We start from the raw sequence: 24,308 nt of genomic DNA on the forward strand, positions 1-24,308 counted from the left end.
TGTGCTCCCTTCGATAGCTCAGCTGGTAGAGCGGAGGACTGTAGTGCGCTCCCCGTGCGGTCATCCTTAGGTCGCTGGTTCGATTCCGGCTCGAAGGAGGAGTTCCAGTTTTGGTGTCACCCATCGCTCTCTTGTTTCTTTGGGGGGTCTTCTAGAGTTGCTTTGTCCAGACCTTATCCCTGTCCCAAAGAAAGAGTTTGAGCTTCACCAAGCATGTGTGAACAAGTGGATCCTGTTCGGCTCAGGTTCTAGGGAGGAGGCGACTGCGAGCCAACTCTGGCAGCGAATTGGAAGGGCTGGGAGCTAATTTTAATTTTCCCTCAGATGTGTTCTTTTGGCTTCTATTTGATCCTAGATCGCTGCCTGAAGTCTACGGTTCGAAAACCCAAGACCACTGTTTGGTACAGAAGAACATTGTCTATAAACGCTGTATGCACATGTCTGAGCGCCACGGGCTGAGAGGCCCCAATTTGCAAAAGAAAACCCCTAAACTGTGACCCTTGTCCCGAGTGTTCGCCCGCACTCTATATACACAGCCATTCAGGGGGAGGCCCTTGCAAGACAACTTTTATATATTTTTATACTTTTACAAAAAAGATTTTGAGCCAGAGCAGTTAACTGCAACAGGTTTGGACGTGAGTTGGGCTGAGCCTAGGAGAGAGAATTCCAGACCCAGGAAACAAGTGAGGCAAAGGTGGGGAGATGGAAAAGTCCATTCTCCCTTAGGGGCCTGAACTATCCCCACACGCGCCAGACCGCCGCACGTCCCACTGACCTCGGCTCCCCATATGTTGAGGCCCACCATTTCCTGCCCCTAGGGTGTTAGGCTCGCGCGAGGTAGCTGCACGCGTGTCCGGCCTGGGCTCAGGACCCTACAGCCTCGCAGGCGAGGTTGGCTCGGACCCTCGGGCCCCCGCCAGGCTCTCTCCAGGATCCAGCTCGCAGCTTCAGCCGTCTGGCGGTGCTCGGTGGAGCCCAACACGCCGCCTGAGGTCTGAAAAGTCGCCTCTCTTCACCCTATCCGGCCTCTGGAGGGCTCCAAAACGTGGATCGGGGAGAATAAGCGAAGCTAGAACCCGTGTCAGCTTTCAAAAGGGTGAGACTTTGTGAAGATGGGAGAAAGGGCTGCGAGGCAAAAGGTAATGTCACCACATGTATCAGAACTCTGGAGCAGCCTGGCGGCCAACTGTGAATGGAAAAGTAATGTTCAGAGGAAACATGGGCAAGCTTTTACTGTTGTGGCTCGTTGGTCTAGGGGTATGATTCTCGCTTTGGGTGCGAGAGGTCCCGGGTTCAAATCCCGGACGAGCCCAGACTTTTGCTTTTTCTCCTTCCTTCCAAACTACGCCAAAGTTAGTTCTGTACAAACTTTCTCAGTTTCCGACTGTTCTGCAAAAGAAAGGTGCACTGGACGAACACGTGCCAGGTGAGGCTGATGAGCTATGAGGGAAGAAACTTCCTGGTCTCCTGGACTCTCCGCCAACGGACACTTCGGAGGGACCGCCTCGCTCCTGGGAGCAGGGACCGGTGTCCCAAGGCCCGCTGTCCCCGGAGGTCGCGTCCTAGAGGCCGCGGCGCGTGGGGCTCGGGTCTCCAAGGCCCTCTCCTTTTCCAGGCAGGGACCTGCCCGCAGCTCCTGCTCCAGAGGCAGGTCCCGGCCGGAAGGGCCCCCTCGGGGAAACAGGGTGCGGTCCCAACTGCACAGAGGCTCCAACGCCGTCCTCCTCCCCGCCCCCTTTCCGCTGCATCCCCCGCCCGTCGGTGTAGCAGTGTACACAATCGCAAACTGACCCCACCCAGGATCCAAAACAGGATTCAAAAGAACGTCTTTGCGTCTTCTACCAGCTCCCTATCATCAAACAAGGGGAGGGGAAGAAGCCGGTGAGGAAAAACCTCTCTTTCCGCCGCCCTGCGCGTTTCTGCAGCCTTGCTCCGAGGCCGAGGTGGGTTCACATTCCGCTCCTCCTCGTCAGTAGTTTTACCAAGAGCGTTTTGGCCCGAGGAGCCCCTTCTTAGCAGAGTCAGTGTGGGGCTCTTCGGGGAGGCGTTTGCGGAATCGGGTTGGAGCTGCTGAGGAATGGGAAGGAAGGTAAAAGCCCTGTTCTCATACGAGTTAGCGAGTCTACATTCCCGCCCTGAGGTTTACTTCCCGCGGCTGAGCAGAGATGGCAGCACGACAATCTGTTGCCTAGAATGTGGGCTCAGAGGGGGAGCACAGAATTGGCTGACAGAATGGAGGCGGGGAGTGGGGGGCGGGTAGGGGGGGAGACTGCACTTGCTCAAACCTAAGGATTCTTTACCTGGTACCCAGGTGGATCGCCAGATTGATGAAGCAGGCCTTGTTCTTTTTTGCCAGCATAGCTGGCACTTGGGGCTGATGTTTTCATTTTCTGGTTACTCACATCTGTCTCCTCACCCTTAACCCACCCTCAGCCAGGGCTGAACTTCTTGGAGACCCTGCGAACAACCTCTAACACAAGCTTTCTTACTAGAATGTTGGGATCCTTGGCCTTCTTACTCTGAGACAGCGTGTCATATGGTAACACATGGTAACACATGGGCGAAACAGAGCATCTTTATTTAGGAAGGACAGTAAAAACAGTTTTAGCATCATGCCAGGGACTAGGGAAATCGCAAATGAGGCAAGACCCTCCCTCTGTGTTGTTAAGAACCTTATAATCAAGTCATAAATGTAATCACTAGAAACGCAAGTGACATAATTACCTGAATAGCACTGGCCAACTAACTTCCCAGAAGCAGCCTCAGGTATTCAAAGAACTCCTTAACTACAGTTACTAACTAGTTAGTGCCGAAGGACAATTTTGATACACTTTATTTTAAGCAACTCTTTTACAGATAAAGGGGGAGTAAAATATTTTTGAAATTCATGGAAATAGTCAATAGGTTTCCCTTAAACAACAACTTTCAGTGGCACCTTTAAAATAAGCTTTAATTTTCTAGAAATTGCTAGTGTGGAATACGAAAGCTGTGCGGTGTGTTTGGAAAGCTTCTAGGTCCTGGAACACCAGATGTTCCTTGGAGAATGCATGTTATCTTTCTCTGTTCCTCAGTTTCCTTATCTGTAAAATGAGGCCTTGATAGTCCTCCAGGTCTCCCTCTTTCTTATTCTAGGACATCTTGGGGTGGCAGTGTGTAAATGACCCTTATATAAAAGAGGGTACTCTAGTAATGTGGAGAAGAGCTGTAGTTTGGCAGAGAAGATGGGGAAAAACCATTCCAGGAAAAGAAGAATGTTTCTGGCTATTGTTGAAAGGACAGATGTCAGGTTATAAGCAGGCAAAGGTAAGAGATTTGTCAAGCTATTGTTGGAAGCATTTGCCCATGCGATTCAGAAATTAAAGTAGATGGCTAAGAAAGTGGACCATATCAGGCCAGTAAAACCCCTCAGTAGGAGTTTTCACTTAATCCATATTTGAGCAAAGAGCAATTTCTGTTAATAGTAATTCTTAGAAGAACACCTTGAGATACCTGGGAGAGAGAATGGGCAAAAAGCCCCACATTTGTTGATAGTACATGTGTAATTTTTGTCTTTGTTTGAAAATACACAGGCATGTAAGCAAGAGTGTGGCTTATTTTCCCCCAGTCATACTGCCCCCCCACCCACCCATTCCTGGAGATGTGATCCTTCTTTTCATTGGACCTTCATCCTCTTTTAACCATTACTTCTGTTAGTCAATAAGTTTCATGCTTATAAACCTAAAAAAAAGTTAGAGTTAAAACAAATTTAGAGATTAGTCATTTCTCTCCATCACCTAATTTTATAATTAGTGTTAAGGACAGAATTAAACATATGTACTCTGTCTAAAGGGTAAAGGACACCAGCACTGAGTCCTTAGAAGGAGAACCCTAGGCTTCCTGTGTCTACATGCAAGGAAACTAGTGGCGTGAAGAAGAGACACAAGAAAAATTTCAGGAAGAGGGGAATGACTTTCAAATTCAAGCTGTCAGAACATTTTTTAAATATATGAGTGGGGTTTTCTCAATTGACAATTACTTCACACCTATTAAAATTACTGAAAAATATAGATATAATTCCTTGTTGTAGGTATTTAGAAATACAAATGAGTAAGCACTTAAATGCATTTAAAAAAATTTTTTTTAACGTTGATTTATTTTTGAGATAGAGAGAGCATGAATGGGGGAGGGTCAGAGAGAGGGAGACACAGAATCCAAAACAGGCTCCAGGCTCTGAGCTGTCAGCACAAGGCCCAACACGGGGCTTGAACTCACGGACCACAAGATCATGACCTGAGCAGAAGTCAGCTGCCCAACCGACTGAGCCACCCAGGCACCCCGCACTTAAATGCATTTTAATGAAATAGTCAAACTTCCCCCCCCCAAAACCTTTCTTTTATGTTTTTCATCATAACCACATTGTGCCAAGCTGAAAAGAAAGGAAAAACCATGGGACCGAAAGCAAACCATTCGCCATTCACCTAAATGGCTTTTTGCATTGTCACCTATGTGGGGGAGGGTGTTAATTCTCCCCAAGTTGTCAGGTGAAATACCACAGGCAAAGAAGGGACCTGGCTGTGTGCAGAGGCCTGAGGCTGCTCCCAGCAATACAGCATAAAGCTAACATCAGAAGCTGGTCTGTTTGTGTGAGTTGGTGTTTGGCCTGGTGCTTCAGGCCATGGGACTCTGTGTGTGTGTGTGTGTGTGTGTGTGTGTGTGTGCGCGCGCGCGCGCGCGTTTTAGGTGATTTGTCAGAGAAGGATCCTGTTAATCAAGTCCTCTTGATCTCCACAGACTGTGGGAGTTTGCTACTGCTTCACTGTCCAGGATTGCTGAGGCCATAGGGGTGTTGCAATGGGCCTGGCCGTGTCCTCCCCACTAAATGACTGACTAATAACTTTAATTTTTTTTTAATATGTGTTTATTTTGAGAGACAGAGAGAGAGAAGGCAGGGGAGGGGCAGAGATGGAGAGAGAGTATCCCAAGCAGGCTCCACACTGCCAGCACAGACCAACAACATGGGCCTTGATCCCATGAACCGTGAGATCCTGACCCTCAGCTGAGCCGATATCAAGAGTCAGACCCTTAACGGGCTGAACCACGCAGGCAACCCACTAACAACTTTTTAGAACTCAGCTCTTCAGCATCTCTTTAAATAGTGATATATGATTAATTTAAAATAGGTACCACTCTCAAATATCAGGTTTGCCCACAAAAGGAAAGTGAGGACTAGGGCACCCTGTTAGGTGCAGGTAGAGTCCCCACTCTGTGGGCCCCTTGTCTTGTTGATTCTCTTGGTACCTAACAGACTTTGAACTTTGGTATTTGGCAGAACAATCGTGTGGATCAGGGACACGCCTGTCCCTTCCTTTCCAGAGACTTCAGTAACCCTGAGGCACCAGGTACTGAGGGAGAGGCAGTTTGCGGTTGTGTGCTCGGCCCTTTTCTCACTTCCCCAGACTTTTTTCCTTTTAGCTCAGACTTTGGCACCAGACTTTTTCCTTTTAGCTCAGACTTTGGCTGGGAGTTGCGGGGAAAAGGGAAGAGAACAGGGGGAAAAAGTGAAGCTCAGGCAGGGCTGGGCCTCAACACAGCTGAAAAGCCAGTGAAGGTTGTCCTTTTCCAGGCTCTCTGTGTTGCCCACTCTTCTTCCTCCTCAAATCCTCAGGCCATTCCAGTTGCCTAAAACCATTCTTCAGCTAGGCCATAAAGCCCATGCCCAAGCATGTGTGAATCACAGATAGCTGTTTAAGGAGTTTATCCTCCTAGGAATTTTGGCATTGGAACAGGGACCAGTACCTAAGAAATGAAGGTCTATCCATGGGCTTTCAGGATTTATCCGTCAGCCAGAAGCAGAGCCTTCCTGGTAACCTTGGAAGCCTTCCTGCTCTACGTGGGAGTCAGGCCCACCTTGTCCAGTAGCTGTTGCCAAACCCAATTGTGTTTGTAAGATTTAAGAGAATCCAGGAGAGTTTGTGGTTGGGATTTCCAAAGTGAGATCAGATGGTATATTTCTAGAAGCAATGAGACGTAACAAAAAAGCTTGGGGCCTAGGAGTCAGTCACTCTTTTAGATACTAAGAATGCAGAGATGAATGAAACCATTATTCTTCTCTCTAAAGATTCCATCTAATGGAGAGACAGAAATCATCAAAGGGTGATGGCTAACGACCTGTTTCCTAACCTGAAGTAAAGCCAGATCCATCCCACCCGTGTTGTAAGAACTCCAGATCAGCTCGCATTCTTCCCTGAGCATTCCTGAAGTTCCCAGGGGGTGCAAACATGTTTGCAAACTAGCCCCTTTAGCCAACATAGTGAGGCTGCCATTTGGTTCTTTCTTACTCCAGCTCCCTGGGGGAGGTCTATCCCTGCCCTAAAAGGGTCCCATGCTGCTGAGAATGCTTGAAGATGCCAACACACAGTGTCCTCTTCCTTTTTGATAGAGCACATAGTCTGACCTGTTGCTGTAGTTCTTGTCCAGACTCAACTCAACTCTGTCTCAACAGGAGCCTCCTCCAGGAAGGTATTTTGCCTTCTGCCCCACCCCCTACACCACCTGCAGTCAACCATGTAGTGAACTTGTTTACAGTGGTTTGCTGTGTGCTTCCTGAATCTTAGAGAGATTTCATGAAACAACCTTGGTTTTTATTGTAGAGCCCTCCCTGTAGGCCCCAGGAGGCCAGGTCAGAGGGGATGTGAATGAAGCACACCATATTCCTTGCCCAACACCGGTCCACGGCCTTGGCATCTTTCTCCCACCTCTTATCATGGCCTTCTCTATGGATGAATCCATCCCTGGAACGTCACAGACTCTGACACAAATAGGCTTCACTTGGGCTGACCCCACACCAGGACCCACCTGAAGTCTAGAGTCAGCTTGGGACCCCTGCTCCATGCTGGCCTCAGCACGGTGTGTCCTGGGTACAGAGAATCCCCCAAAGGAAGACGTGGGCAACTCCTCCTGGGATGGGTGGGACTGTGAAGCACCTGGCAGGACTCAGAGAAGGTGCCGCTCATGCTGAGTCTGGAAAGATGAGTAGATCCGCTCCCGGAAGATGAGGGGTTTGAAGTCTGCCTAAACCATTCCCCTGCTGTTTGATCTAGAGCTTCCTGACTTAACGTAACACCTACCTCACACAGTCCTGGTGACAGTTAAATATGATCACGTATGTGAGAGCATCATAAAACGAAAGGCAATGACTAATTATTATGATTATTATGATGATTTCAAGTACAGTTATTTTATTGGCAGGCAGCCTGTCTTTACTGACACCTTCTCAAAGACAGCCAGGCAGAAAACAGGTGGATAGATGACAAAGGAGGGTTGAGGATTTTTTAAAAAAGAGCCCTGTTGGAGATGCCACACCAGTGTAGATGGTTGCTGAGGGTCTGTGAAGCAGTTGGCAGCCTGCAGCTACCTGATATTTGAAACTATAGGATCTTTATAAAGTGACCCCAGTGACCTTTGGCTCAGTTGGCTTGTTTCTATTCAAGCAACAAATCCAAATCTGCTTTGTGAGTAGATGCAGTATCAGTGTTGCACTGATGGTGGAGATAAATTTCGCAACTGTGTTACAAGGAACAGAAAATTGAGTGCTTGCGATTTATCTCTTGTGAACAGGTTAGGATGAAAGGAAGGAGAAGCCCAGGAAATACAGCCAGGAAACTTCTGAGGGTTAGTAGCTGGAAGGTTGAGGTCACAGGCAGGGTATGAATAGCTGTCACGTAACCTTCTCTGGGAATACTTTCCTGGTTCTGTGAAGTTGATGAAATAGCCTACTTAGCATTTTTCATGAAACAAAATTATGTGGGTAAGAACAAAGGACAGTGAAACAGCATCGTCTTACTCTGCAGGCTTTCTCCAAGGCGGTTCTTGGAGATGGCCCATAGGATCAGAAACAACATCTTCTGGATCCAGATTACTGCATGTCCTGTCATGGGCAAGAGTCAGAACCACAGACATCAGAAATAGGCAGCTATGGGACAAAAGGCCATGTTTATCAAACTTGGCCTTCCAGAACAAATTTCTAATCCATTCAGATGGGTTAATATTTGACCCAGTCATGCCCAGGGAAAAGGTGAATGACTCTCCTTGTTTGTCCAAGAGCAGTGTCCTTGGTTTTCATGCCTCTGCCAGGATCAGAGATCTTTAGATCTAGTCTTCCCACCCCATTTATCTGATCACTATATAATCAGAACCAAAAGGGGCCTCTAGGTTCACACAGCTGGAACCCATCTCCAGGAACAAACAGCTGGAACCCATCTTCAGTTGGAGGGAAACTTCCAGACTTTTGTAAGATTCTTCCTCCTGGGTAATCTATTTTTCTGTTTGTTTATATGTATACTATTTCTAGACATCCATCCACTTCAGTGAAACCATTTTTTCCCTTTTAAAAACTCTTGGTCCAAGTTCACGAATTAAGAAGGAAATAAGTCAGATTCTAAAATGTAAAATGCAAACAGATTTCTTCTGGGATAGCCTAAATGTAGAAATAAAAGGAAATTAGTGATACTGGGAACAAGTGGAGATTTAGAAGGGTTTCCTAAATTGTGATAAAGTCCCCACAGATCTGGGAAAAGCATTTGCTGAAGGGTATCTGGACCCCCACCCCTCCGCCCCTGATGTCATTTGTGGCTTAACAAGGAAAGAAACAAAGTATACTTTTACCTTTGTTTTCTTGTAATCTTTCCTGTTAATTCTTTCCTTAAGAAAGTTTTGGGTCTTTTTGAAAGCACAATAGAACAACACATGGCAAAAGCAAAAAAAAAAAAAAAAAAAAAAAAAAGGTACACTGCAGGTTGAACAGAAGAAGGAAGGAAAGGGGACAAGGGAGGAATATGCATTAGGTGTCCTGCTTCCACTTTGGAGAATATTGCCCTAGGACAAATAAAACTGTGAGACCATATTTATGGAAGCTGTAACCATAGTCACTGATCATAAACTGTCTAGTTAACTCCCTAGTGAATAAAGTTTGATAGATCTCTTGAATACAAAGCATTGCCTGTGAGGAGAGAGAATATTAGTTTTTGTGAAGATTAAAGGATTGTTTGAGGCAGAAGGTAAAGTTAATCTAGAAAACAAATTGTGGGACAAATTCCAGTAAAAAAAATGTGATGGTTATGTGCTTGGGTGTGGAAGGACAAATGTGAATGAATTTGACCACCAGATCTCTGTACCCTTGGCCTAGGCAGATTTGCTTCCCCACCACAAATAATCTCTTAATTGTTTTCTCCCAATTCCATTTGACCTCTCTTGAGGGGAAGTTTAGTATTGAGTATATAAGTGAGGAAGTTATGAGTGGGAGAGCAGATGTTGTTACTGGTGGCCCTAGTGTATACTTGCTAGGATTGGTTTCTGGGTGGCTGAGGGAGTTAAGATTGCAGTAAACCTGGGCAAACCTCAGCTAAGTTGTTACAGAATGAATGTACAAATGCTGCAAATCAGAAACAAAAATATTCCTTACCTCTAAGGCTAGGACATGAGGGCCTTCAAGCTCCAACAAGCAAGCGGTTTTTTAGGATGTGAAGTTCCTGTGTCATGTCAGTCCAATGTCTTAACTAGAGGTGGGCTGTAGGCTTGGCTTACACACCAAGCCTTAAGAGATGATGTGTCTCAGTCAACCTATCGTCTGTTTCTTCCAGGTGGTGCCTTGTGCCACCAACTACACTTAGACACAAACTTGTCTCTGCAATTCCATCCTGGTGGAACTAGAAAAGGCTTTTATGCTTAATGAGAACCACGGAGAAAGAGGCATTTAGAGTTAGCAACCCTAAAAGTTTTACAGATGAATACAGTAGGCCTGGAGAGGAAAATGAAGTCAGCCATTAAAAACATAATTATTGAGGGTCTACCATGAGGCAGACACTGTGATTCAAGGTGACTAATATCGGCTCTGCCCTCCTATAGATTACGCACCAGTAGGAAACACTGACAAGTAAACAGGTCATTGTTGGCCCAAGATCACATAGATAATGGCTTGGAAATGGCACCCATGAAACCTGACAAGAGATAACCTTTATTTTATTATATCCTTGTGGACAGATCAGCTTCGTGACTTTTGCTTTAACACTTATATCTAGTAAAGTGTCCTTGATCTTAATATCTAAAGCATAGAGTGTTTGGACAGACACTCTTGGCAGACCTGCCAGCTCATACTCCCTTCTGTGAGCAGTGATATCTGCCCCACAGCCTGTTAACACTGGCACTTCCAACAAGCACCCATGGTCTCCTCCCTGGTGCGGAAACCCTTGGCAACATTCCTATCCACCACTGCCACCTAATGACTCTTTTGGGTACTACCAGCTCTGGTTCTACTTCCTGATTTTTTTTTTTTTTTTTCTTTTTAACTGGGATTTCTCCCTCTCTGGCAGAGAGGTGTTGACTGTGTGGTCTCTAACGTCCCTTCTGTCTTGACATCCTGTTATTCTACAATACCTTTGATGTTAGAAGGCATTGCTGAACAGGAAACTTAGTTGATTACAAGTCAATAAAACTTTGATGAGGTCTTCCAAAAAAAACTAGAAAAAGAAAACACAGCCAGGAGAATGAAAAGCTCAATGTAAGTGTAAAGAACTTGGTAGATACTGTATTGGAGCAGCAACCATGTAGGAAAACTTGTTATTCTTTTAGGAGTGGCTCTCCTCCCTGCAATGATGTGCCACTTTCTTGCTAAACTTCCAAGAACACAATTTCACTTGATTCTATTACAAATGATACTCTGTGTGCTTAATGGAAACCTTTTCAGCCGCTGGTTATTTCAGTATTGTAGAATGGTCAAAAGATTCCTCAGTGTCTAATCTGGTATTTTTCAGCAGTGTACCAAATTTGTTTATAGTTATTATGAAACAGACAAGGTGGATCAATGCCAAATGTTGATGAGAATGAGAGCTCACTTTGCAACTCTGTCACATGCCTTCCATGTAACCAGCAAAACCCTGGATCATACTCCCAGGGCTGTTTAGCAACAGGCTTACTGCTAGGACCTATTGCCTCTGTAAGGTCTACCAAAATAATTTTATATGAAAATAATGTTTATTGACTTACTCACAAAAAAGCACAACATAAAAATCAATAATTAATTTAATATCTATGATAATATACCATCTATTATTAAATTTAGTATTCAAAAGAATTATATTACATTCAAGAATAATTCAAAGGTCAAAGTTTTCTCCCATTATGAGAATTTCTCAGTATGTGTGATGATTGCCAAAAAAACCTAGCTGTTCATAAATTAAATTAATTACAGACAATTTGAGAAACAAAATTATAAAAATCACTTTCAGATATTCAGTGAAAAGTCATTTTTTTTTTATTGTTGGATATGGGGCATTCACATGTATTTGATATAATGTGTAGGACTATGGGTTTTTTTTCTGACTTATGTAGAATCAAGATGATTTTTTTCCTCAAATTTTTATTTAAATTCTAGATAGTAAACATATAATGTAATATTGTTTTCAAGGACTATGGTGGTTTTAAAAGGCACTGAATACTCTTTAAGGTTTTCTCCAAAGAACTAAAGGTATAGTCAGAAACTACTTGCTGCAAACACCAAATATCTTTCAATTCTCAAATCTACAAATTTCATAAGAAATACAATCTTAAAAGTCCATAAAGAATTTCTTCTCTATTTTGCTATCATCTATACTTGTTTAATTCTATTTTTTTTTCTTGAGAGAGAGAAAGAGAAAGAGAGTGCAAGCAGAGGGTTGGAGGGAGAGGGAGAGAGAGAATATTAAACAGGCTCCAATGCCCAGTGTGCAGCTGGACATGGCTAGATCTCACAACCGTGAGATCATGACCTGAGCCAAAATAAGAGTTGGATGCTTAACCAACTGAGCCACCCAGGCGTCCCTAATCCTATTTTTAATTATTTATCACTGAGTAAACATCATGCTCCAGGTAAAAAGCACCTTGTTTACCCTGTGGGTGTGTTTGAGTGTCTGACACACCGCCCCTGGGATGTGTGAGTTCTACAGTTTGAGATTGACAGCTCCTGAGAGAGAATGGTGGTGATCCTATTCTCCTTGTTCTTCCTCTGCGAAAAATTTGAGAAATCATTGCAGCAAACTGTAAGGCCTTTGACTTGAAAAAGTCTAAGGAGGGGTGCCTGGCAGGACTCTTGATCTCAGGGTTGTGAGTTTGAGCCATAGAGTTTAAGGGGGGAAAAGTGTCTAAGGAGTTGTTTTTATTTTGTTTTTGTTTTTATCACAAGGTAACATCATTTGCCTGTGTGTAACAATCTGTGTACACGTGCAGGAAAAATTAGAAAATATTCTCTGAGGGGCGCCGGGGTGGCTCAGTCAGTTAAGCGTCCCACTCTTGATTTTGGCTTGGAGCCTGCTTGGGACTCTGACTCTCTCTCTCTCTCTCTCTCTCTCTCTCTCTCTCTCTCTCTCAAAATAAATTTTTTTTTTAAAAGAAAATGTTATCTGAGAATGATTCAAAGTGTCCCCAATGCATAAAACAACTGAGGATAAGCTTTTATTCTTCTTCTTCCAGTCCTCTCTAAGAGTTGACCCGGACCCAATTCCAAGCATTACATGGGTTCTTCCATGTTCCTCCCTGTTCGTTCTAAATAGCACCTCATAATTCCACCTTTGGCCATGAAACACCTACTTCTTGGGGAACTAGGTCTGCCTCCTTTCTCCTGAGGATAAAGCTGCTCTCAACTGCTCTCCTCACAGCCGGCTTACTAACTGACTTGAGTATCTGGCATCCTGTCTTCAATAGTCCTCTGATGAACCCTTCCCTGGGCTCAGGGTTCCCTCTAAGTACCCCTTCTTCATAGCTCTCGCCTCCTATTTTACTGTCTCATCTCAGGAAATTGGAGCTCCGTCCCTTCTCCCTGGATGCACCATCCTCTTTCAGGGAGGCATTTGGTGTATCTTGATGGTCTTTGTGTTCCAGGACCTAGCACAGTGTCTGGTACCCAGTAGGGACTTACATAAAGGTTGTTAATACGTTAATCAGTGAAGTAAAGAATGTGGATGGATTTTGTAATGCTGTGATTGATAGAAAGGTAAATAGTGATCCTAAGGGATAGGAAAGAATGGTTGGGGCAGGGAGTTGTGTTCAGGAAACTTTTAATTCGACTCTGCAAAGGAATGGACTGATGAAACATTTGAGATTAATGAGGAAGGGAAAAGAAAAGATGTAATTAGGTGACTGAGGATACCTGACTCTAGAAGCTCTGTCAGAGAGGAAAGTCCCTGTCCTTTTAGCCTAATCTGGCAATGCCATTCTGTGCCCCGACCACACCTCCTTTTGCCCTTGGCAGGAGCCCCTGTTGGAAGAGATGGTGATGGGCCAGGGCCCCCTGTTGTTGGTCTTCATGCTGGGTCTGGGTCTGACCCCGCCAACCCTGGCTCAGGATGACTCCAGGTACAAGCACTTCCTGACCCAGCACTATGACGCCAAACCAAAGGGCCGGAATGACAGATACTGTGAAAGCATGATGGAGAGACGAGGCCTGACCACACCCTGCAAAGACACCAACACCTTTATTCATGGCAACAAGGGCAGCATCAAGGCCATCTGTGGAAATAAGAATGGAAACCCTTACGGAGAAGCTTTAAGACTAAGCAAGTCTCCTTTCCAGATCACCACCTGCAGGCACGTAGGAGGGTCTCCCCGGCCTCCCTGCCGGTACAGAGCTACACCAGGCTTCAGACACATTGCTGTTGCCTGTGAAAATGGCCTGCCTGTCCACTTTGATGAGTCCTTTTTCCGTCCATAACCAGCAGGCCACAGCTGGCTCTGCTCCCCTTTCCTTGCATTTCCCTCCACACCCCAGAACAGTGGTGGCAACATTCATTGCCAGGGGCCTGGAGAATGACCTGCCTGGATCTCTTGCTTTCCTTTTTACAACATGCTTAAGAAATAAAAATGACTCTGAAATCAGTAAGAATCAAAGTCTTCTCACTATTGGCCTATAAATCTAAATCTATTAAAACCCCATTTTCTCTACTCAGCTGCTCCCTGAGAGGATTGGATACAATAGAAATGCCCTTTTCCTTATCAGTCAGTTCCTCATTAGTCAGTAGGGAGGTGGACTTTAGCTTTTTGTAAAAAGAAGGTGGTTAAATTCATCTTACAGAAAGAACTAGGAAAATTCCAGGGCTTATGGCAACTAAGAATTTTCAGAAGGGGCAAATAATAAGCCTAATATTACTTTTACAAATGTTAAACCTTGAGAAAAGTTGAGGACTAAATACCAACAGATTAATCACACTTTCTCTCTTTCCCACACTCATACATGTAATCTTGCATCAATACCAAAATCCATGCAGAGTAGACACCTCTTATCTTAAGCAGGAGCTAATTTTTTTATGTTGCCTTGAATGGAATACTCCCCAGATATTCTCATGGCTATTTTATATAAAGATCAAAAAGTGATTACTTTATCATTCATTCATTCATTCATTCATTATTACAGTCTTTTCTCCCTAATCTCTTACTTTATCAATTAATGTCTGGCAACTGTGAGATCTTTGGGAAGGCATAGAAAGGTTCCAAGCTTATTTTTTATTCTTCTTCAACTAGATTTGGTTTTCAAGTAAACAGAAACTTAAGTTAACGACATTCTCTTTGTAAAATATACTTATCAGTCCACAGGTTAAGTGATTAACTTCCTGTTAACCTAATTCCTATCAACAGGTGCCTCAATATTTTATTTAGAAAGCAGTTAATAAATTACAGTTATAAATTACAGTTTGCCATCTTGTGAGTGTATAACTGTCGTGGTCACAGTATCCCCACTGGTGGCCTCCCCTGCTGCCCACATTGCTCTTAAATGGGCCAAAAACCCTGGTTTCTCAATACTCGGGTTATAGATCAGTGTCTAGGTGCCATCTGGGAGAGCTCAGCCTCCCTGAAAATATTCAGATTTGGGGAGGAAGTGATGGAGAAGTAGGTTACAGGTGTATACTCAGCACATGAATCTGTCCGCCCTGAGTTATCTATTTCAAAATTAAAAACACTGTCATTAGAGAGAAGAATTTTCCGAACCTCTCTTATTAGAAAATGTGCCTTATCATAAAACCTCAAAAACTCCTTAAAGAGTAAGAAAATTCCAATTTGTGGTAGAATATTTGGACGCTTTCTCAGGGTCTCCAACCAGTACTATGTCCTTGATATGAGGCAAAGTGACTTCCATACAGATCATTGCCCCTCTCTTGATATAGAAGGTTAAAGGCACAGACCATTATTATATTGATCACACCATATTTGAGAAAACTCATGTCTTCTCCAAACATCTGCTTAGAGCATTACCATTGCAAACTCTGCTCTAGTGTTGGGTCAAATGACTGTTTCCCCGGAGATGACATGGCAACAGGCTGTGGGTGCTTCCTGTCCTGCTTTTGGAGCTAGTAGCAGCTTGGTGGCCAATCCTAGCACTTTTTACTCTGGGTCTCTTGTTCTCTCACCATCAAAGGTGTTTAGAATGAAATGTCAAGTCACAGGCAAGTCATTTCATCTGGAGTGAATCATTTGAGGAGTTGCAGTACTGGTCAGCTGTACTTTACTCACTTTGCAAGGGAAAGAGAAGAAAAACTTCAAAAATGTCAAGTCCTTTGAGGAATGGTCACATTCAAGGAAGAAACTTCAGTGCAATTTGGACAGGACAAATTTCTCTAGAGACACAGCAGAAATGCTAGTAGGTGAGATATTTCAGCTTAAAAGGGGCCTTGTAATTTCTTGGGAATATAGGTACTCTACAAAATAAGGGGGAAGGGATCCAAAATGTATGCAGTTTGGTGCAGTTATTCATTATTTTTATCAGATTGAAGGAAGCAAAGGAAAACAAGAGGAATGGAAATTATGAAAAGATCATTGCCAACATTTACTAAACACTATCATGGGCTGGGCATTGTGATAAGCACTTGACATTGATTTTATCATTAATTCTTCATAACATCTCTAAGAGGTGGGTATTACCATTATGCTCATTTTACTTACGAGAAAATAGGTTGAGAGATTAAGTAACTTCCCCAAGGTCACACAGTTAATGTGGCAAAGCTAGGTTTTGGGGATCACCATATAGAAATTAGTTCTTATTGAGAGTCAATCTGGTGCAGTGGAGAAAGACTTTGGGACAAACTCTGACCAAAACTATGTGTTGGGATGATTCAGGCATCATTTGATTTTCTGTAGTAACTAGCACCCTGAGATGTACCCATTGACGTCTACATTGGACTTCGGTTCGCAAATATTTTCCCATGTCTTGTTAAATCAGTTCGTTATTGTGGCTGAAGCCATGGGTTTGTTCTTATATGAATAGTTCAAGTTTTCTCTGTAGTCAGTTATTTTGCTGAACCATGATCTTGGTCACAAAGAAGGATGAGAGAAAGTAGACAGAACTGTCCAAGATGAGAGGTGCAAGATCAGATCTGGGAAAAACAACCCAAATACATCATTGTGATGAAGCCATTACCCAAGTGCTAAGTGTGCCTTCAGAAGTTGTATCCATGGGTGCTGGGATGAGGAGTAAATTGAGCATCATTTCTCCCATCCATCCTTCTTCCCATGACTCCTTCACTTCCCTCTTTTCCTGATTCCATCTGTCATATCAGCTGCAGGCACAGCAATATGACATAGAGCTTTACAACTTTCTGTGCACAGGCAAAAGGTGGCTGTGAACAAAGAAGGTGGCATGTAAAAGAATGATGGTTATGTTTCATCCTGTCATTACCACTAACCAAAGTGTAGGCTTTAGGTGGAACAGATCGCAGGTCCCTCATCAGCCATTTCAGTCACTTACATGTGTGATCCGGCATCAGGAAGCAGCACCTTTGCAAACAAAGGCCAGTAGTGCCCATATATGTCAACCCAGGGGTTCAGCTGAGGCCAGCCCTTGGACTGCACATGTAGAAATGGGCCAGTCTTCCTCAAAAAAATTGCCTTTGCTATTGGGATGCTCACTCCCTGTTGAATTGGAGATTTTTTTTTCCCCTCTACTGAGTCAACCCTGCCTCATCATAAGAGTCAAGTAGTTCACAGTTGGAGTTCATGTCAGTCCCAGACTGACAGCCAGAAGGCAGCATCTAGCTAGTGAGTTAGTGTGGTAAGTGACTCCCACCTCCACTCCCACCCTATTCCACCTCTGATTACATTCTGTTGCTAGAGAGAACCAACTCTGAGCACAAACATCTATAGTACCTTGGATATTTGGGACGTGGGGTGGGAGAGGCAATTAGAAGATGGCAGAAAGAGTACAGATTTTAGAGCCAGATAGGCCTTGGATTCCTTTCTTTAATTAGTCCCTAGCAGCAATGTTCTGAAACTATATCACAATGCTTTCTTTGTTGTTGCTCCAGAGGTGTTTGTTTGTTGACTCTGTAAAATAAATGTTTATTTCCCACCATCAAGAGGTGCCATCACAAAGATCCTGCAGCCAGAGAATACAGAGAATTACCAACAGCTATTGACAAGACAGGCAGAGCATCAAGGATAGATGCAGGACAATGGAGTATATCAGCAGGGCCTAGTTTTTTGGGTTGTACATAGAAACAGAAAAAGAAAACCCCACAATCCACATCCTTTTATGTGGAGATTGTGCTATTTATATTTCTTTATTTATTTTTAAAAGTTTATTTATTTTTGAAAGAGTGAGAGAGAAAGAGCATGAGCAAGGGAGGGGCAGAGAGAGGGAGCACAGAGGATCTGAAGCAGGGGGCTTGAACCCATGAACCGTGAGATCATGACCTGAGCTGAAGTTGGATGCTTAACCGACTGAGCCACCCAGGTGCCCCTACATTTATTTTTTTTAACTTTGTTTTAAATGTTTTATTTATTCTTGTGAGAGAGAGACAGAGTGTGAGTGGGGGAGGAGCAGAGAGAGAGGGAGACATAATCTGAGCAGGCTCTGAATCTGACCTGTCAGCCCAAAGCCCGATGTGGGACTTGAACCCACGAACCGTGAGATCATGACCTGAGCCGAAGTGGGATGCTTAACCGACTGAGCCCCCCAGGCCCCCCAAGATTTATTTTTTTTAATGTTTCTTAGCTTATTGGTTAATTCCACAAGCCTGGAAAACACCTTCGCGCTCTATATCCATTTCACTTCATTTGTTCACAAGCTCATGCATTTCGTTTATTAGTTTATTCAGCCAATATTTACTACCTTTAGTGCACTGAGACTTGATACTCTGCTTTTGTAGGGTTTCTTTATGTAATATTAACAGGATTTCCAAAAGGCCCTGATTTTAATATCATAGGAGAATAGCCAGTTAATAGGAAAATTAAATATTAATACTAATACTAATACCTAATACTGCCCCGACCTCTTTTCTGTACTTCTTCAATTCCAGATATAAGGAATTAAAATCAGTTCATCAGCTTTCTTTGACATATCTTGAGTCTAGTGGCACCTGGGTGGCTCAGTCAGTTAAGTGCTAAGTGTCTGACTCTTGATTTTGGCTCAGGTCATGATCTCACAGTTCGTGAGTTCATGCCCCCATCAAGCTCCGCAATGCCCATGCAGAGTCTACTTGGAATTGTCTCTCTCTCTCCTTCTCTGTCTGCCCCTCCCCTGCTCTCTCAAAAAAAAAAAAAAAAAAAAAAAAAAGAAAGAAAAGAAGAGAAGAGAAGAGAAAAAAGACATATTCTGAGTCTATCCAAATTTTTGGGAATCAGTGTCTCCAGAGGACTCAACACTCCAAAGATCACATGACTGGAGAATTACCTCAAGAAATAGTCAACTCCAGTTTCACTTAGCTCTGCCTTTTCTTCCTGTTCACGCTCTAACCATACAGGCCAGATACAATGGACAGCCACCCGGTCAGTGTCCATCCTGAGTTATTGTGCTCAGTGCAGCAACTTCTCTCCATAAAAGAGAACGACTCTTGCTTCCAGAAAAAGCCATGTTTACATACTCTTTGCTCTAGCAAAAGGAAGACAAGAAAAGTCGTGAGCAGAGAAGAGTGAGGAGCTGATACAGATAAGGAGGAAAGAGGAGACTAGAGTTGAGGAAATGACAGTTTGCCATTCTCTTCACCTCTCTCCGGTGCCCAAATCTTACCTTCCTTTCTCCTTCCCCTTGGGCTTCTCTCTAGGCATCTCCAAGGTCGTGATGGCTCTCCAGAGGATTCATGCATTGCTTCTGCTCTTGCTGCTGACCATGCTGGGGCTGGTGCAGCCCTCCTATGGCCAGGATCGCATGTACCAACGATTCCTGCGGCAACATGTGGACCCTGAGGGGACAGGTGGCAACGATGCCTACTGCAACTTGATGATGCAAAGACGGAAGATGACTGTGCGTCAGTGCAAGCATGTCAACACTTTCATCCATGAAGACATCTGGAACATTCGTAGTATCTGCAGCACCACTAATATCCAGTGCAAGAATGGCAAGATGAACTGCCATGAGGGTGTAGTGAAGGTCACAGACTGCAGGGAGACAGGAAGTTCCAGGACCCCCAACTGCAGATATAGGGCCTTGGCAAGCACCAGGCGTGTGGTCATTGCCTGTGAGGGTAACCCTGAGATGCCTGTACACTTTGACAGATAGACACCATCCTGCAGGGGTGACAACCCAGCCCTTGGCCTTCAACTTAATGCGTAAACTGCAATGAGTAATGCATTTGAGCTGCCCCAGGCTCTGTCTCCTCTACTTCTTATTCTTTTTCTCTTTATAACCCATTCTGTTAAGCACATTGTATCAAAGAGAAATGGAGACATAAAATGAGGCTGGGCTTTTCTATAGTAAACTTTTTTGCTTTCTTTTATCATACTGGTCAGTTGAGCTCTCTCATCAGATCCTATCCTCTGGAATTTAGTCATTATCTGTATTTATATAGCACTTCAAGCATTTCAAAGTGCTTTCATCTAAATTATCTCATTTTAATAGCACAGCACTCCTGTAATGCTGCCTGTTGTATGTAGGAGCCCAAAGTTAAGAGATTTGCTGAAGACCATGAAGTTAGTGGAATAACTGAGACAGGAATCCAGTTGAACTGACTACCAATCCAGGGCTTTCTCCACTTCATCACAAGGAGCGTTTTGAAAGTAACTGCTTTTTGTTGTTTCCTAGAGTCAGCTGTTGGGAGAAGCATTACAAATTTGGAAATGTATGCTGGCAAATGAGAACTCTATCTGTGTGATTTGGCTCCCTTGTTATGCTGGGCTCTAATAAGATCAGGAAATGATGCGAGGAATTTTCTCTCTCTCTCCGTGACTTTTGAATCACTCTAATAAGTCAGAATATTAAAAATGTACTAGATCATTTATGACTTATTCACTCTTCCTGACTGAAATGTTTTTCATGTTTTCCTTGTAATAAAGGACATAAACTGCAGGTATCTGAGAAGGCTGTGCTGTCGTTCTTTTGGGGGGATTATTTTTTCCCTTCTGGGTAGGGAATAATTCTTTGCATTCTTAAGTTTATAAGTATGCACACACCTTAATATCCTCATAAATTCTGGTCAAAGACTAATGCCTATCAGATCCATGACCATGACACAGAAACCTTTGTCTCATTTACTCAGAGGAAGAGACCCCTCTCAATTCTTAAATCCTTTCCTTCTCCCTCTGACTGTTTTAAACAAACTGGGGAGATGTATGAAGATGCTAGGGCTAAAGAAAGGAAGTGTGTGTGTGTGTGTGTGTGTGTGTGTGTGTGTGTGTGTGTTTGTAAGGATAAACTGAAATCATTTGAGTTACAGCAGATACAGAAAGAAATCACTTTATAAATGGATTTGGTATACATATACATTGTGAAATAATCACTACAAATATGCTAATTATCAAATCTGTCACCTCACTGTTTTGTGTGTGTGTGTGGTAAGAGCACTTAGGATTTATCCTGTTAGCAAATTTCAAGTATATAGTACTATTTCGCCACCTGTTAAACAAAAAAATTAACTGAGTAAAATTTTTTAGCTTGTGTGTTTATTTTTAGTAATCTCTACACCCAACATGGAGCTCAAACCCACAACCCCAAGATCAAGAGTTGTACACTCCTCAGACTGAATCAGCCAGGTGCCCCTTAACGGAGTACATTTTGAAGATCTTATTGGCTTTACTCAATGATTCATGGATCAGGCAGCATCCAGTCTAACAGGTAGAAAGGAGCTCCAAGGAGCTATACAAAATTAAAGACTTTTATAGGCAGGAGGAAGCGGGAACAAGGATGTTATACTAGGCAAAAAAGCAGGTCCTATATTGCAAGGTAAGTTTCTTTAAGGGAGTGGTAGGAATCTATTAGGCAGATTATTTAACTAGTGCATCAAACAGTTTCTGGTTTCTGGGAGAGCCAAAACTAGTTTAAGTCTCAATTTGATGATGTGGGGCTTAGCATAAGCAACTCCATTTTGGGCCTGTTATCTTGTTTTAACATATCTACAATCAGTATGCTATACATCAGATCTCCAGAACTTATTTATTCATGATGAACATCTCCCCATTTCCCCTACCCTCCCAAGCCCCTAGTAACCACCACTGTACTCTGCTTCTATGAGTTTGACTATTTTAGATTCCACATATAAGTGAGATCATACAGTATTTGTCTTTCTGTGCCTAGGTTATTTCACTCAATGTAATGTCCACCACGTCCATCCATATTGTCAAAAATCACAGGATTTCCTTCCTTTTTAAGGCTGAATAACATTCCATTGTGTATTAATACCACATTTTCTTTATCACACACTTTCCTTATCCATTCAACATCACTAACCATCAGGGAAGTGCAAATCAAGACTGCATTGACATATCACCTCACACCTGTTATAGGATGGCCATCATAAAATATAAAAATAATAATAGGTGAGTGAAAAGTGCCAGACAATTAGCTTTTTAAATTGTAACAGAGGTGCCTGACAGTAAGCTTTTGATTGCCAAGGCATCCATTCCAAAGACATCCATCTCAAATAAACATACTGCTAGCTTTACAGCTAAATAAGGAGCTATGCTGTCCCACCCATGAACTTCCCCTTTTAGCCCTGGATGACCTAGATAACTGACCATTTGTGTGACCCTGCTTTTCCTTTCCCAAGCTTTAATTCCTCCTCTTATATTTTAAATTCACCAATAAAAACTAAACTCTCAAAATCATAGGCATACCACCCATGACTCCAACAAAGGCAGAGTCTGCACACTCCTTCTCTACACAAGAGCTCACTGTAGGACTTTGAGTGTGCCATGTACCTTCCAGAATATATGATTAATAAGCTTTGTTTTTTCAAAGTTCACAATGGTTGTTGCTGAGATGTATCCTGCCATCATAATAAGAGCCACAAGGGCCAGTCCAGCCACAAGATTGGCTCTGGTTGGGGAAATGTCTGTGGGGGCTCAACACAAATCATGCAGGCAATGTACATGCCTCCAGGGATCCCTAGTTGATGACATCACGATACAAGAGCTGAGTCCAAGACAAAAGAGTGAGGATATACAGAAAAGAGAACCCTGTTAACTACTGGTAGGAATGTAAACTGGTGCAGCCATTATGGAAAAAAGCATGAAGACTCCTCAAAAAATTAAAAATAGAACTATCCTTTGATCCAGAAATCTCATTTCTGGGTGTTTATACAAAGGAATTGAAATCAAGATCTCAAAGAGATACCCACACCTTTATGTTCATTGCAGCATTGTTCACAGTAGCCAAGACAGGGGAAAAAAACAAAAGGAGCATCAGCAGAAAGAAATCTTAACTGAATTTCCATCATTTGACTAAAGCAGAGCCTCCTGAAAAAATGGCCACCACTAACTTCCCTCCAAAGCAGTCTCCAGACAGGAGGTGTTTCAAAAAAACTGTGTAGAGTTGCCTGGGTGGCTCAGTCAGTAGAGCATCCCACTTTAGCTCAGGTCAAGATCTCACAGTTCTTGAGTTCAAGCCCCACATCAGGCTCGCTGCTGTCAGCACAGAGTCCGCTTCAGATCCTCTGTTCCCCTCTCTCTCTCTGTCCCTTCTCAGCTCGTGCATGGCTCTCTCTCAAAAATAAATAAATAAAATGTCGAAAGAAAGAAAGAAAGAAAGAAAGAAAGAAAGAAAGAAAGAAAGAAAGAAAGAAAGAAAAGGGAAGGGAAGGGAAGGGAAGGGAAGGGAAGGGAAGGAAAGGAAAGGAAAGGAAAGGAAAGGAAAGGAAAGGAAAGGAAAGGAAAGGAAAGGAAAGGAAAGGAAAGGAAAGGAAAGGAAACTGTGTAAATGAGGTTTATCAGAACGCTTCATTTGTCTTCCCTAAAAGCCCATTTGTTTTTCCCTTGGAAGTCTTTCCCCACTCTCTTTCCCCTAACTAAGTTGGTTTATAAACTTCTATCTCTAGCTGGTCAGTGAACCTCCTCATCACAATGCTCCTGCATGTGTACAATTAAACCTGTTTTCTTTTTTTCCTGTTAATCTACCTATTTTCCTCCCAAAGATGTGTTTGGAAATGTATATTTAGAGTGAGGAGGAAGGATGAGAAAAGAATTCTGTCCTTGACTCAATCCAAGTAGTCGTGAGAGTCGGTAAGTAAAAGAAACAATCTGAGGTGCCTGGTTGGCTCACTTGGAAGAGCATACAACTTTTGATCTGGGGGTCATGAGCTTAAGACCCATGTTGGGTGTAGAGATTACTTTTAAAAAGGCAACCTTAAAAAATAAATGAATAAAAGAAACAACCCATGCTGGGCACATAACTCACTTGTGGAATTTACCATCGACTCTTGTCTGTATGCCCTCTGCTTATGTTCCACTGACCTTCAATCCTTCAATAATGTATCAGACCCTGTATTACCTACTGTTTTCAAGTGTAGAGGTAGCAAAATTTTCCCTCCTTCGTTTCTAGGTTCTTTGACTGTTGTAACAAATAAACTGGCATAAAGCAAATTAGCAAGAGAAATTATAAGAGAAGTTTTAAGGCACAAGTGTATTTCTGCCTGAATGTGTTTTTACTGAGACTTCAGAAATTCATCCAAAGCCTAATAAAAATAATGAATTGTCTTTTTTTCCCTCACATACCATTTCTCTGTGCATAAATAGTTATGGAAGATTTTAATTAGAACATTATGAATAATAAAAGATAACATTTATCACAACTGTCCAGACAATCAAGATGGGGTTAATTATGGAAAGGCTAGAACAAAGCATTTTATTTGTCTCCCATTTAAGAATTCCCAGGTAAGTGGTATAAGTTATTTAGGAATCCCATTTCTTCTGTTACATTACTCTGCCATCCCCAAGGGGAGAGGTGTTAAGCTCAATTGTATCATACACCCCTTTGGCATTCTGGTGAAGCCAATGAATAATTGAGAATAACAATAATAATTAAGAACAAGAGAATATTTTTAAATGCACAAAATAAAATACATTGGATTTTAAATGAAATTAAATCAAATATTTAAAGTTTGTGATAT

General features: G+C 43.0%; 2 protein-coding genes and 2 non-coding genes across 12 annotated transcripts; all 4 read left to right on the forward strand.

Moving 5' to 3' along the window:
* The first annotated feature begins 7 nt into the window (after positions 1-7).
* Positions 8-98, forward strand: TRNAY-GUA (transfer RNA tyrosine (anticodon GUA)). Its single transcript is given in 2 exon segments — positions 8-44; positions 63-98. It is a non-coding gene; the product is annotated as a tRNA-Tyr (tRNA).
* Positions 99-1,240: 1,142 nt separating this feature from the next.
* TRNAP-UGG (transfer RNA proline (anticodon UGG)) lies at positions 1,241-1,312 on the forward strand. Its single transcript has one exon. It is a non-coding gene; the product is annotated as a tRNA-Pro (tRNA).
* A 491-nt stretch (positions 1,313-1,803) lies between these two features.
* RNASE4 (ribonuclease A family member 4) lies at positions 1,804-20,279 on the forward strand. Of its 5 annotated transcripts, XM_058738409.1 has the most exons (3): positions 1,914-1,943; positions 6,419-6,498; positions 19,035-20,279. In XM_058738409.1, exon 3 carries the CDS (start codon positions 19,052-19,054, stop codon positions 19,487-19,489), a length of 438 nt encoding a protein of 145 aa, XP_058594392.1. In that variant the 5' UTR covers positions 1,914-1,943; positions 6,419-6,498; positions 19,035-19,051; the 3' UTR covers positions 19,490-20,279. The 5 variants fall into 5 exon arrangements, with proteins under 5 accessions (XP_058594389.1, XP_058594392.1, XP_058594390.1 ...); XM_058738406.1 differs by lacking the exon at positions 6,419-6,498 and having other exon boundaries at positions 1,804-1,943; XM_058738407.1 differs by lacking the exons at positions 1,914-1,943; positions 6,419-6,498 and adding an exon at positions 8,161-8,268.
* ANG (angiogenin) lies at positions 1,824-13,893 on the forward strand. Of its 5 annotated transcripts, none has more exons than XM_058738402.1 (2): positions 1,824-1,943; positions 13,259-13,893. In XM_058738402.1, exon 2 carries the CDS (start codon positions 13,277-13,279, stop codon positions 13,715-13,717), a length of 441 nt encoding a protein of 146 aa, XP_058594385.1. In that variant the 5' UTR covers positions 1,824-1,943; positions 13,259-13,276; the 3' UTR covers positions 13,718-13,893. The 5 variants fall into 5 exon arrangements, with proteins under 5 accessions (XP_058594385.1, XP_058594387.1, XP_058594384.1 ...); XM_058738404.1 differs by lacking the exon at positions 1,824-1,943 and adding an exon at positions 6,417-6,498; XM_058738401.1 differs by lacking the exon at positions 1,824-1,943 and adding an exon at positions 8,167-8,268.
* Positions 20,280-24,308: the final 4,029 nt, after the last annotated feature.

This window comes from Neofelis nebulosa, chromosome 7, assembly GCF_028018385.1.
Source record: "Neofelis nebulosa isolate mNeoNeb1 chromosome 7, mNeoNeb1.pri, whole genome shotgun sequence".
NCBI classification, from domain to species: Eukaryota; Metazoa; Chordata; class Mammalia; order Carnivora; family Felidae; genus Neofelis; species Neofelis nebulosa.